Source organism: Thalia democratica, chromosome 8 (assembly GCF_965202585.1).
Source record: "Thalia democratica chromosome 8, ktThaDemo2.hap1.1, whole genome shotgun sequence".
Classification (NCBI taxonomy): domain Eukaryota; kingdom Metazoa; phylum Chordata; class Thaliacea; order Salpida; family Salpidae; genus Thalia; species Thalia democratica.
The window spans coordinates 23386145-23401724 of NC_139172.1; the positions used below are offsets into that span (position 1 = coordinate 23386145).

General features: G+C 24.8%; 1 protein-coding gene across 1 annotated transcript; it reads right to left on the reverse strand.

Moving 5' to 3' along the window:
• Positions 1 to 670: 670 nt before the first annotated feature.
• On the reverse strand, positions 671 to 6258 carry LOC145842493 (uncharacterized). Its single transcript, XM_082949946.1, has 6 exons — positions 6109 to 6258; positions 3792 to 3888; positions 2792 to 2914; positions 2339 to 2414; positions 2073 to 2204; positions 671 to 1694 (listed from the first exon to the last, which is right to left on the reverse strand). Exons 1-6 carry the CDS (start codon positions 6197 to 6199, stop codon positions 1638 to 1640), a joined length of 576 nt encoding a protein of 191 aa, XP_082806072.1. The 5' UTR covers positions 6200 to 6258; the 3' UTR covers positions 671 to 1637.
• Positions 6259 to 15580: the final 9322 nt, after the last annotated feature.

Here is a 15580-nt window from a genome sequence, read left to right on the forward strand (position 1 = left end):
TGGTTAAGATTGACAAGACTAAGATAGCTGCAATTTTTTTGAGTAATATTTAAAGCTATTTTAGCGTACATAATGATGTATTTAAATAAATGGAATTTTATCAAAAAATTAAATTGTGGTCTGTAAGCATCACGAACAATACTACTAAAAAATTTTATTTGATAATTCATTAAAAGCGGCTTAGATTCAGTACGATTGTCGTAACTTGTCAAAACATGTGACATTTTTATTAGTTCCGTGCCTAAACTTAATTAAAACAATGCGCCTTATGTTGTTTGTTATTTTAATAGAAATATGCTAAACTTGCATTAATTTAACCGCTAAAGTTTGAAACTGTTAATTCGATTAAATTTTTTAATGTAAAAATTTAAAAAAAACATTTAAAGATTGAAAGCAGTAATGTTTACTTAGATCAAAAATTATATATTAATAAACTTTAGTACAAATAAGAAGGCTACAATTACTTTGGTTTTTTAAGATCAACAAAAAAGTTTCTTTGATGTGTTAAATTATAAAGTTTAAAAATAATTTCAATATTTTTATTTTATTGTAGATTTTCTCTAAGTTTCATACAATTCAAAAGCTCTTAAATTTTCTTATACTATAATTTTTATCAATAACTAATTTATAAGACTCCGTTTTTAAAATTAAAATACTATACTATCTTTGAAACAACATTTTTTGTCAATAATTACTTGTTTCTGTAAAGTTATAAAAGGTAAAAAACCATTAAAACTTAAAAGATTTTTTTGCAATGTAAGAAAATTGTAAAATATATTCAACTTTGTGCAGTATAATCATTAACAATTAAACTAAAGTATACACGTTAAAGTATTTTATATAATACAAAAAGTGAAAGGTATTTAAATTCTAAAAAAATACTCTAAATGACTACAATTTTAAGTCAACATGAAAAATGTCATTATACAGAAAAACTTTGGGCAACTGTAATTTAATTATGTTACCTTGTTACGGTGGTGTTTATGTCATAAAACTTCTTTAAAGTTAAAACACCAAGCTATTTCAGTAATGTATTACACTTACAAATATATCTAAACCTTACAACATGTTAAACATTTAAAATTAAAACGGCTTTTTAATTAAACGAATATTTGAACTACAAAACCTATATTTAGGTAAAATCAAAGAATATAAACATTATAGAATATTAGATCTTTTAAATTTAGTTTGATACTCTAAGCTCTAAAATTTTGTTTATTCAATCGTAAGCTCAAAGTAAGAAAATTAAAAGAAATCCAGATTAACAAGTTATTACTTATGTAGATAATACTCATGAAAACTTTATAGGCAATAAACAATTGGCACACATTTTTTGTTAAGATTATTAGCAAGGCATATATTGATTCTAAAGGGAAATGATAAACTGAAATTAAAAATTATAGTGCAAAAAATAGCACTTTGTTTTCAGTTTTCATTTTACTTTGAAAACAATCAGCTCAAACTGAAAAAATGCACTTTTTCTCAGAAAAACATTACTAAATATAACTAAACAAATATTAACAGTGTAATAGGTTTAGTTTATTTAGTTTTAATGTTTTAACGGAAAAGAAAGTTATAAAAAAAAACAGTTAAAGTTTTTAAATAAAAACTTTAAATTATATAAAACTTTAGTTGATTTATTCTTTCTTCTGAAGAAAAAACTGTTTGATTTGTTGTTTGAGTGTTCCACAAACCTGAGAAATTTATATATATATATATATAAAAACTAGTTTTAAATAATTTTTGCAAAAATAATGAAGTAAGACATTTAAATTCCGTATTAATTTACTTTTACTTTTTAGTATGCAACAATGTGATTCAATTTGTCTAAAGTAAAAAAAACAAACATTAATTTAAAATCAAGTGAAAAAAAAGGTTTGAAATGAATAGTACTTTAAACTTTCTTAGGTTCAAATAATAAATTTTTTGTATCGCACTTAAAAAATATGCATTTTATAGCATAAATAAGTACACAAATTACATACTGAAAGTGACATGAAAAGGAGTTTATTAAATTTGTCAATTTTATTAAAATAGTAAAGGATGTTAACAAACAGTTTAAAATTACTTACCATGATCTCACAGATATTAGAAATGACTTTTTCCCGAGAAACAACAGCCATAGTGAGGTCTTCATCAAATTTTGAATCGTCAATCGTCGCAACGATGTTGTTTGGCGTTACTTTACACGACTCAATAATGGGCTGTTTTCAAAAAATAAAAAACTATTTAAAAGTAAATCTCTGGATAGCTTTGTTACCAGAGCATTGTCATTACAATGAGCTAGGGTTGTTATAAAGATATAAAACTTGTAGTAAGCATATGAAGAGTGAAATACCTGTCCGCTAATCTCATTGTTTTTCACCAAAAACTCAACCAGGTCTATGATCACAGTAAGGTGGAGATTTCCTTTACTGTATATAGTTGTTTATTGTTTAAAATAAGACAAACTATTTTCTAGTAGTATTTTGTAGCAACTTATTTCAAGAGTTATATCATTTTAAAACTAATTAAGTTATGTGTAAGAATACTATAAAACGTTACTTTAACCGTTGTAGTTAAACAAAAAAGCAGTTGATTTATAATTTTTATATCTTTATAAGATTACGTGATGTTTTAATGTTTAATATATAATTTTAATAAAATAGTTAAAGTTTAAAAAAAATGAAAATATAACTTTAGTTTATCTAAAGCAACTAGCCTAATAAACCTTAAAGTAAGATTTTACATTAAATTACAATTTTAGTAAACCATTATAATATATATTTGAACTAATTAAAGCTGTATTAACCCAAGTTCAAAATAATAACGTGAATCGAAAGAAAGCTCCAGATCTTTTACAAAAACTTTATCTTTTCTGTAGTTTGTTGATCCGTAGCTTCCGCTTGCAATTTTCATTTTGTTGAGTGAAATGCTAAAAGTTAAATTAGTTATTATGTTAAAATAAAGCAGTATTACCGATGTAAAAACCTTTAACATACAATGAAAAAAGACAACTTATTAATCAAATGTTTTTTTTTTTGTAAAAAAATAAGATTACTTATAAGTTTGCTCAATAAAACTAAGTAATTGGTTTAATTTGAAAAACACTAAAATCCTTTTTTTTGATCTACAAGCTTTATTTATGAACATTGAAACAAAATCGAAACAAATTTTCTATACAAGTTCTACTTCAATTTCAATGTTTAACTGTTCCTAAACTTTTATCAAGGTTATTATGAAGATTTATATTCTATAAGCTAAGTTTATATTAATTTCCTGTAATGTTTTGTTTAGATAAACTTTGCTTATCTTTTTTTTTAATCATTCCAGGACACAGTCAAACTGTTTAGTAACAAATTTGTCTTCGGTTCATGTTACAAGAAAAACTATAAAACCAGGAATATTCCAAATATAAAAAATTATTTAATTGTTTTTTCATACTAGTAACTCTAGTCCTCAATAAAACTTTCTATTTAATATTTTAACTTAATCTATTTTTTATTTTCTTGTTTGTAGAGCGAATGTTTTCGAACAACTTTTATTAACAGGATAAAACATTCTGCTTTATTTTTCTAATTAAAATTAAGCACGAAGTTATGAACAAAAACCATATACTAAACAAGATAATGTTTTACTAAGTTCAAATTTATCCCTTTATAAATTCTTAATATTTTCTAGCTATCTACTTAAAAGTTTTCAATAGAACGTAGGTTATCTTACGTTTTGTTTTAGATAATCTTTAGGAAAAACTAATTACTACTATTTTAAACATTTTATCGTACTATTTAAACTTTATAAACAAAACTAACTCATTTATTTCAAAATTTAGATCTTTCTTGCTGCTTATTCCCAAATACTTTGTTTTAAACATTTTGTTTTGAGTCACTTCAGACGAAAAAAACGAAGCTAAAATTTTTGTAAGTTTTAAATATAGTTTTTTAACGTAACTAAAATGTTACTCATACTTTTTGAATCTTTTTGATGTTTTAGCTTATCTAACTTCACTACTTATTAGTACTATCTATTTTTTTCATTGCACGTGTTAAGTTTGAGAACTTTTATTTAACTAAAAGTTTAATAGAAATTGCGTTTAACTGCTATTGAAATACATTTCTGACCAAATCTTTTCTATTATAAAATTTATTATAACAAGATAGTAAAGTACTATTATTTTTTAGTTTTACAAGTATTATTTTTTTATATGAACTTAATTATAAAGTTTTAAAATTAGATTATAGAGTACTGTTGTAATTTAGATTTAAAGTAAAATTATAATTTAAAAAAATTCTGTATTCGAATATTTTAAATTTTCTCTTTTGTGAAGATTTTTGGTAAAATAACATGATAAAGTATTTTAACTTGTTATTTTTGTCATTAGAATAAAAATTTTGGAATTTTTTTATCACAGCTAATTATTAAATATATAGTTTGTTTATTGTTTGAAATTTTTTCTTTCTTTAAGTTTAATTTTTTTACAACATGACAAGCAATTAAAGTACTTTCGTCATTTAAATAAAAATTTTGGAAATTTATTACCACAGTTATGAATTAAATATTTAGTTTGTTTATTGTTTGAACAAATATATTTTTATTTTTTCTTAAGTATAAGTTTTTAACAACATGAAAAGCAATTAATTATAGAACAAAAAATTTTATTTCCTACTTGAACAAAAATATTTTAATACCAATCATCAAGTAAAAGGATATTTTTGGGTATACAGCTTTAGAGCAGAAACATGCTAAAAAACGGTGATACGTTGTCAGTTTAAAAAGGTGCTTGGAAACAAGTTTAGGTGTGTTTAATCGCATAAACGAAACATGTGTGACCGCTTAACCGATATTTGTAAGCAATACAAAACTAATTAAAAATTCCGTTGGGCATTAGTTTCACCTTAAAAATAGGTAAAGTAAACAAACGACGTATTTCGCACCTATCACGCAAGATTTGTCCTTCTCCAGATTTTTTTGGAATACTAATAAAAAACATGTACTTATTTGAGGTTTCCGTTGCCACTTATCTTTGGCTAGGTACATGTTTTGCAGATAAGGCGAAACATTGTTATCAAGTTTTAACTTTTGAATCAAAACTTTTGTTTTAAAAATCTTATAAAAGTAAAAGAAAAAAAATGTACAATAAACGATAAATAATTTTTTCTATCAAATATTATTATTGACTTTATATAGTTTTTATTTTTTAAATTAAAGAGGACTCCTTGAAAATTTTAGATAAAAAAAAAATTAGGTCGTAAAAAATAATAAAAAACAAATATTTAAATTTTTTATCAACTTTTTAACTGAATTAAGTTAAAAAATACTTTCATTACCTAAATTTAACATTTTTTTAATTTTTGTAGGTTAAAAAATGTTAAATAAAACATATAAATATAGCGTCTAAAGTATACATACTTCAAAATATATGTTTTTTAACTAGTTATGAATTGTACAAAAAAAATAATTTTTATGATACAATTTTTCCGCTTCATTTAAAGTTTCTAAACTTACATTCAAAATGGTAAAAAAAAGTTCTGTTTTTGTCATCAAAATTACTATATTTAAACGGTTATCAAAATTCGATTCATAAAAGTTTCTTGTAATCTTTTAAACATTTAAATTGATCTTTTATGTTTAGTTCGAAAACTAAAGACTTTTTGCATAAAGTAAAACAGAGTTTAACGTTTAAGTCAAAATGTTAAATTTCCCGGCACAGTGTCTTACTTATACGTTATATTACTAAGTAATACAGATTTTCGGTTAGATAAACTTCGGATAACATTATAATCTTTTTATTTGCCGCTCTTTTATAATATAAAGCTATAAATTATATACTTTCAACTGATGAAATAAAGGATACTTATTAAATTTTTGAAAAGTTATTTTGGAATTTTTATGCTAGTTTATAATTAAAACGAAGTTATATAGTAAAGTTCAAAAATTCTCGATTTGTAAAACAGTTTCATATAGTAACGGTTAACAAACTTAATATTTCTTAGCAAAAAACCACTTAAAATCTCAAAAAAAATCAAGTAAAACTTATTAAATATAAAACCAGATGATTTGAAACTTAATCATTTCTAACAAAAGGAGATGTTCTAGAATCTAGGTAATGATACAAAAAATAACACCTACCTAAGTCTGAGTTCTGTTCATTGTTGATTATAAGTCCTTTTGCAGTAACAAAGACAAAAAAACAAACAAATTTGAAAAATATATTACTCATGTCCTTTAAACTGTACGAAATAAAAACATTAGATTAGAAACCGTTTCTATTCTATATAAAAATATTTTTGCCTTTAGGCGAGATGACGTGAATTTAAAATAATTGTTTAAGTGTGTTCGATATATTTTAAGACATGTTAAAATCAGGTTATAACATACATTTGTTTTTTATGGACACAACGATAAAATGTAAATTTAAGCCGCATTTAACTTTGGTGAGTATTTATATAGAGAGTAATCACAGTTTATGAAAAAAGTTGTCTGCTTCGGAGAATTTTCTTTAAGCTGGAATTACGTTTTAAAGCTTAAAACTTGTTTTTTTTAGCAATAAAAGTTTACAACTAGATGTCACTCACAGAAAGTATGTTGTTGTTGCTTAATATGTTTAATAACAAGTTATTCTTTAAAACATACATAAAAACATGAGAAGCTAAAATGTTTACTACTTATGCAGAAGTTTGTAAAATATACTACTTTAGAACAGGCAATTTTTTGAACTTTTTTGAAATCAATTACTAAAATAACAAACATTTTATAGAAATTGTTTAATATCAACAAAAACTTACTTTACGACTTTTAGAATTTGTACATAAATTTAATAGAAACTATATAACTATAAATTAAGTATAAAAGCGTTTGACTTTGTTACTGCTGAATTTAATAACTTAACAACAAAACCTTCTCAAAACTTTTGTATAAATTGTAAAGTTTAAATTTAAAACGTCAGTTGAGAAAACTTAGTGTATTTTATGGATCAACTACTTAAAAATATTTTGAAATTAATTATACTTCGCACAAGACCTACGCGTGGCAAGTGATATCATTTAAACGTAAATCTAATTAGTTTTTATAAAATTATTGTTTTGTTTTAATGGTGTTAGCGTCAAAAAACAATTAACTTGTTATGCTTTATAAACTTTAAGTTAAATTCATAACATTACGTGTGAAGCAATATTACAGTTGTAAATTTTTTTTTCAAACTTAGTTTCGGTGAAAATGTTTTATTTAATTTATTAAACAAAACAAGCTAAAGTGGTCAAGTATTTTTTATTTCGTTTTGAGTGTTACATACTTTTTCTTTTATTAAAAAAAAATTTTTTGAATAAAGGTATTATTAAAACTAAAAAGTTTTCAAAATTTCTATTAAATGGTTTAATTATCAATTAAGCAGTATAGGTCGTTGAAATGATAATGTACTGACATAGTGTAACCTAAATATTGTTTAGTAGTAACAAGTTTAAATCATTTTAATCTTAGTTTTTTACCAAAGTATCGTTTTTGGTTAGCTTTTTATAATTAGGTTGATTTTTAGCTTGACTTCAACTCAAAAAAAAAAATAGTAAAATTATTCTACAAGTGGTCAGTAGCACTGTGGTCATAAATGTTTATTTTTTAATCTTATAAAACAAAAACATTTGGTTAACATTATATTAAAAGAAATTAAAAAGGCAATTAAAATAGTCTAAACAACTTTAATAATTTAATATTTATATAAGTTATTTATATTTTTAAGCTTTTTAGAAATTTATTTTCGATTTTTAGATTATGTATAATATTAAAACTAAAAATATGTTTTATAAATTTGTAGTCTTAATGATAAAAAAAAATTGAGGACGTTTTTTTTTTTAATATTCATTAAATAATATTTTAGAAATATATATTAGTTGTTAAACTAAAATTTGAACTCCAAGCACTATAACATTAATAGATTTGATTTGTCGCCTTTTTTGTCACTCAAACTGACTGTAAATCTCAAAAGAATGATTTAGAAAAAAATAAAAACTACAGATTGTAAAAGTATTTTTTGGTCTATGGTTCTTAAAAACTTTTTCTAATGTGTTTGTTTGTTCACTTTAAACAAAAAGTAGAAATTAGTTCTAATAGAAATTGATACTAATGTTTAGTTTTGAATGTATTGCAATCAAGCTTACGGAAAAGTGAAAGTAAACCACAGCTCGAAAGAAGGGCTTATTAAACATGAAAAACAAATGGATGTTTATTGTTTTAAGATTCATGAGGTTGCAGAAATTAAATTGAAATTTTAAATAAACAGAAAAAATTGAGTTGTAAATTAAATGGTTAAAACTTTATATTATTTTATGTTATTATATTCTACTAAGATAGCTAAATTCTTACTAAGTTTTATTCAAACAGCACCTAATTGGTATTATCACTTTGAGTAAAACACAAAAAAAATTATCATATAAACAGTTTTAATTTGTTTATATAAACAGGTAAGTTGCAAAAAAATTTGCTTAATTATTATTTAAAGTTTATATACTCTTCTATTGTTTCCTTTTCAAACTATTACAAAGTCTCTTACTTAATTAAAGATTTTTCTGTTTTTGAAATTTATATTCTTAATATGAGATAGTATAAACTTTTATTATTTTTTATGTTACTTAGTTAAGCATTTTTTCTAAAAAGTTTTTGACTTGATTTAACTATTGTAAAGCTTTTTTCCTACAAGTAATCTAATCAGTTGTCTAATTTTGAATACGCTACACGGTTGGCCTACAACTAACTTGAAAAAAAAGTAAATAACTTATTTTTTTAAATTACTAATCCGTGAGCCAAGATTTAAGTAAACTAAGAGCTTCAAATCAAATTTTAGAATTCCTTTCTTAATTGAAGTTATGCAGTTTTGCTCAAAACCACATGAAGGGTTTCTTTTTCAAATTAAACTTGAATATATTCAAAGTTGTAAAATTAACCGTGAAAGAAAAGACCATTAAAATTTACTTTAAAACAGACATAACTGCTTGTTTTTATTCATAGTTTTGGAATAAAAGTTTAAAGTTTTAGCTATAAGTTATAGTTAGTCTTAAAATCGACCATGTTGCGTTTAAAAAAACAAAATTTATGTTTGACGTGTTTGGTCTTTTAGTTAGGAAACCTTCAAAAATTGCGAAATTTACACATAAAATTTCGTCTTAGCGGCTTTTAAGCAAAAATAGCCGAAGAACTTTAGTGCTGCGCTTTTTTATTTCGAATAAGTTTTATGTGTTGAAATACCCTAAAAAATTATTTTTTTAATTCATTATCCAAACAAAACGTTTTATTTCGTTGAGAAAAACTTTTTGTTTCACATCTACGAGCGGTTAAAATGAAAAGATAATCAAAATATAAGTTACACTTGTCTCGTCTCTATTTGAATTTCAAACAGACCTATTTTCACATGCAAATCCACAAATCAAAATTTTGTGAGTGCTAGTACTATAACTCTAGTAATGTTCTAATTGTTTTGAGCTACAGTAAATCTTTTTTTTTTAATCTTTACAAGTATAGATTTCATACAAAATGTCATTAAATCTTTCCAGTTTAGTGCTATTAAGGGCGACTTTGCGCTAGTTATTTCTAAAAGTAAAAAAATCTTACCTTTGAAATAAATTTATTGAAAATAGACAACATCTTTCTTATTTAGCTTGCAAAAGTTCAAAGCTTAAAACTTATCTTTCGATATATAAAAATGTTAAAAAATTCACTTCCGTTTGAGAATCTTTTATAAAGGCAATTTAATATTTTGTAAGATATTTCGTTAGTTTAAAAAGCGAAAACTCAAGTATCCTAATTTTTTTTTTGCCAATTATTTCTAAGATAATCTTACTAAACTTAAAAGCTTCAAATTTTTATTGGTACTAAGATGCCTTACTTTGAAAAAACTTTATTAATTTTTAGAAAAAGACTCGATAGCTCTCTGGTTTCAAATTGATATATTTTTAAGCAAAAACCAAAATTCCAAACAAACATTTAAATTAAACTAGTAAACAATCAAAGCTTACTATTTAACTTTAGTTTATAGTTATTAACAATCGAATAACTTTTGAAGTTTATAAATGTTGTGTTTGTTTCTTAATAAAGATCAAAATCTATGAAGATCTAATATTAAAACTTCAGATTAATTATGTTTTTATTAAAAACAAAACATTTTAAAATTTTTGTTAGACAGCTAAAAAAAGTACATAGATTTTTAAATAAAAAAACCACAAACTGTTTTTATTACTGAAGTAGTTTTCTGCATTGTGTTGTTAAAAGCTACTATACAAAATACTCTATTATTCAAAAATAAAAATAAAAAGATGCGCAACCCCAGTAAAAAGTCTAGACACCCCTCTGTAGATTGTTAAAAAAGTCATATAACTATTGATATGAATTAATTTGCTATTTTTAATGCAACTCTTTGTCAGCATCTTCTAAACAGATTAATATGTTTTGTTTTTAATTGTAGATTTTTACGAGAATGATCTGTTAGATATTAGTTTGAAGTTCATTACATTTATTTTTAAAACTAAGTTATTAAATTTAAACGTTTTAAGTTCCGTCAGCTTCGTAGTAAAAAATTGCAAAAGTTATATAATTTTGATTTATATCAACAATATCTTACTTGATACAAATTTTTTCAACAATAGTTATTAAATTGTTTTTAAAACGATGAATTCCGTTTGTAGTGCTGTTTCTTTGTATTGCACGATGCACAACACTAAAGTGAAATTTTTATAATTATTACAAAATTTTTACATATTGTTTTTGCATTTGGTTATGTTCACATTATTTGTAATTAAATTGTTATTAAGTTAAACTAAATTAAATATACTACTTTATAAAGAAGTTCTATTAAAAAACGTTTTTAAAGTATTTAGTTGTTAAGGAGTCGCACAGGCTTATGAAAATCAGGAGTAACACACCCCCAGTATCTATTTTGAATCTATTTGAGTTCACAAAATTGCTCGAGCATGAAATTTTTAGTAAAAACTTTGGTACTTGAATGTTTTTACTTTTGTCAAACCTGATGTTCAAAAAATATGTCCTGTACCTGTTCATGATAAATGACGAAATAGCAAAATTTATATTTAGTGTTTTTTTTTCTAGCTGAAAAATCAATTTGATCTTTATTAAATATCCCTTTTTTAGAATCTTGTTTTCTCTGTTAAAAATCCCTGTTTGAAATAGATTTTTATACCGTTAAAATTTGAGTAAGCTTGTTTAATTTAGTTTTAAATGTAGTAGTATTTTTTTGTAATATCTACTTATTAAATAAATTTCAGTTTCTTTAAAAAAGACTTGTACTCAGAAAATTAAATGCTTAAATAATAATTCAATAATTTTCAAAATAATAATATAAAAACTCTATTTAGCAAAAAAAGTTATGTTTATTTGTATAAAAAAGAATTTTATATATAATAATACTCTTAGAATGTTTAGATTTTTAATTACTTATGTACTTCTTTTTTGATTTTGTTGAGATCTTACTAAAATTTGAAGTATAACTAGCTATTAGCTACCTAATTTTTATGAATCTAGTATGTTTTACTTGCGTCGACAGCAGATCAAAGGTCGTTACTGATTGGCTAATACTTTACTTATGTTTATTTTAAGTTTTAAGTAATAATACTTTTATTTTCGGCTTATTCTTATATACTTAAGTAAGGGGGTTTAGTGATAAAGGTATAGATTAAAAGTTTTGGGTTAGGCGGGTTAGGGATAAGGGTATAGATGTTCTTAATGTTCTGCTGTGTGATAACTTTACCTCATTTGCATAATGTTATGAATGAAAATACATAATACTAAAACCTTACAAATGCAGTCGACCCGTTTTTTTAGGTATGATACAGCAATCTATAACTTTTTTTTCTTTGTTTAAAAAAAAAAGCATTTACAAAATAATTTAAAATTTTAGTATATTTTTGCTTACTAGTAGTTTTCTTTTACCGCATTCTATTAAGTTTATCTATGGTTATTATATTACATTAAGAACTCTTTTTCACTATTCAATATTGTACACCATTTTTGTTCAAACAGAAATGAATAGCTTATTTAGTTCAAAAAATATTTTGTATAAGTTTTACCAACATTAACTAACTTTCAAAAATCCGAACTTATCCAATCCCAACCAAGTGGTCTACTACAGTCTAAATTAGTGATGTACCGGACTTACTATCCGGGTCCGGGTCCGGCCGGATATTACCATTTTTGTCTGATATCCGGATCCGGCTGGACTCTAATTTGAAAAAAAAGTCCGGATCCGGTTCCGGCCGGATTCTAATTTGAAAAAAAAGTCCGGGTCTGGTTCCGGCCGGATTCTAATTTGAAAAAAAAGTCCGGATCCGGGTCCGGCCGGATCCTAACAGAGATCCGGCCGGACCCGGATCTAGTTAGTAAAAAAGAGCATGCTGAAAAGTATTTTTTCAAAAACAAACCCTGTGAAAATTAATAAGAGTCATTTTCGTCAGTCAAAATTAAACACCTACCGTGGTTGGCTCATTTTGTACACGTGACTAATTTACATTTGTTTACATTTAAACTATAAATAAACATTTCATGAAATGCAACTCTTTACATATGTTGTAAAATTGAAAACTTTGGAATGAATACTTGCACTATTTATTATTTAAAGTTGAGCTCAGAGAGTATTTAGAGTTAATACGGTTGAATGTACGAGCCAATGAGAATCATATGACGAAATGTTTCAAACTAAATACTGATGCAACAAAACATCAGAAAATTACAGGCAGTTTATATGTAAGAACTTAGTTAGTTTGGTGTGTAGCTTGAAGCAACAAAATATCTTGAACGTTTTTGTGAATGCTTATTGTAAGTAGTGTTTTGTCTTAAAAGTGAATATTTCAACAGGTGTTTAATTGTTTAAATATTTAAGCCAGGTTTATAGTTTAATAGTTTATTAAAAAATTTACAGTTTCTTGTTTACTAAAAGTTTTATTTAATTTTTAGTTTTTTATTTTAAGTCTTTTGATATAGATTTAAATAGCTTCCAGTTTTTAAAGTGTTACCGAAGTAATTAATAATTTTGTATATGCTAGTATTTCTTGTTGTGTTTTATATAAAAGATTCATCACTCAAAACTGTCGTGTCTGATTATAGAAAGTAGTCTCAGTTAGAATTTAGTATTTGTTAGATATTAATTAAATAAGGTAGGATTTAATTATGATGGGTAGTACTGATAAGTTAAGTGTACCACAATCAGTCCACAATTTTACTACCTTTGCTAGCTGTTCTACTCATTATTAGATTAAAGTAATTTTTCAGTTTTTAAAAACCTCATTCTGACTCAGGCTTGTTTATACTTACTCTAGCTAGTTTTATTGACTTAAACAGTGGCAACCTTGCTAGTTTGAAAACTTTTGGGAATTTTAGAAGACCTTGGACTGCCTCAGGCTAGTTTAGTTTTTTATAAAAACTCAGGCTAGTTTTCTTTTAGATTTTGAATGAGTTTGAGCTGATCCAGCTTTCAATATTTTGTAATTTTCTAGTGTATTTTGTTCAAGAACTTGATTTCAGATTTTTAATTGTAAATAACACCTAAATTTGTAAACCTTGAGGCTAGCTGTTCTACTTATTATTAGATTAAAATTTTATTTTTTTCAGTTTTTAAAAACCTCATTCTGACTCAGGCTAGTTTATTCTAGTGATGTACCGGACTCACTATCCGGGTCCGGGTCCGGCCGGATATTGCCATTTTTGTCTGATATCCGGATCCGGCCGGATTCTAATTTGAAAAAATAGTCCGGATCCGGTTCCGGCCGGACTCTAATTTAAAAAAAAAGTCCGGGTCCGGTTCCGGCCGGATTCTAATTTGAAAAAAAAGTCCGGATCCGGTTCCGGCCGGATTCCAGTTTGAAAAAAAAGTCCGGATCCGGGTCCGGCCGGACCCGAAATTTTGGGTCCGGTACATCACTAGTCTAAATAAATTTTAAACAGCTTTTAAACGGGTCGCTTGAGAATTCCACTACTAGATTAGCCAATTAGAGCAAGCTTTTTTTAAGCCAATCAGAGGCTGTTTTGACAGAAGTAACAGTAGCTTAACAACAACTGATGCTAAGCTGAGAAATGTAAAACCATTCATTGAAATAAGAAATAGAATAAATAATAAAAGAAGAATTTAATGAAAAATGTATATTATGATAGATAAAGAAATTAATTCGTTTTCGTAAGAATATATAGTGATAGTTATAAATTAGCGAGTAATGTCCTAATAAAATTTAAATTAATTTATATGTTAAGTTTTGTATTAAGGTTAAATATATATCATCATTTTTTATTTGGTTTAGTAATATTTAAATTCGTTGAGGTGCTTCTTATTATTATTCTTTTGTAGCATTTAAATATAATGAGTTGTAATTTACAAAAAATGGTAAGTGTATTTTTTGTATACTAATTTGTAAGTTAGAATGAATTATCAGTGTCATGTTTGAAGCGCTTTTAAAACATAAAATAATTTTAGCTCTTGTATTTTACAAGCAACAGAGAAGATAGAAGTTGTATAAGCCCTTCAGACCAGGTATATTTGTTAGAAAAAACTAACACTAACTTATAAGAAGTTAATAAATTTCTGGAATTTTGTAAATCCAGGGAAAATTCTTCAAATAAAAACGATAAGACTTCCTCAAACTTCTTTAAAATAGTAAAACAACCTATTAATTTATTAAATTTTTCTGATCCGTTATTTGTTCCCGTACAACCAACTTCTACATCCAAAAATTTTCCCACCAAAACCCTTGGTATTAAACAATTTTCTGAACCTTCAGGTTCAATCCTTTTAAACTCTTACCTTTCTCCACCTTCTAAAAAATGACTTTGTTGACTTCACCAACTATTTTACCTAAAAAAACACAAAAACCCCTTTGTGTTAAACAATTTTCTAATCCTTCTGGTTCAATCCTTTTAAACTCTTCCCTTTCTTCTACTTCTTCATTTTATTCTTCTTCACCTTTTTCTTCTTCACGTTTTTCTTATTCACTTTTTTCTTCTTCACCTTCTTATTCTTCACCTTCTTATTCTTAACAATCTTCAAATCCTTTAACATTGTTGACTTTAGGTGACTAAGTTTTTACAAATAGCATATAAACCAACAAACTAAAACCTTTTAAAGCTATGGATTTAATTTTAATTGTTCAAATTTTCTTTGTATTACTGACATTATAAGCAATGACATATCTAATAAAAAAAATATAACATATAATAATTATGATCATACTCATTATTTTTGTAACTGGTCACAATTTAAAAAAGAAATAAAAAACATTTATTTGTAAAATTTTGATCTAAATGATAAAAAATATGTGGCAAAACTTGTTAAGAATAAAGTTTTAGTCGGTATATATCCAAATACAATAACACTATTTAGTAGATTATTTAAGCCCAAGTGTGGGTCTAACTTCTATATGCAGGTTTTTTTACTAAAGAATTTAAAATTATAAAATTTGTTAGTCTCAAACCAATTAATTGTTTTTGTAATAGTGTAAATGAGCGTTTATTATTGTAGAAGATTGAGTGAGACTGATCTTTTTCTATAAAAAAAAAATGTATGTATTAAAATTACATATAAATAATAACTAAAAGTTTATTATTCACAAATTGTAACATT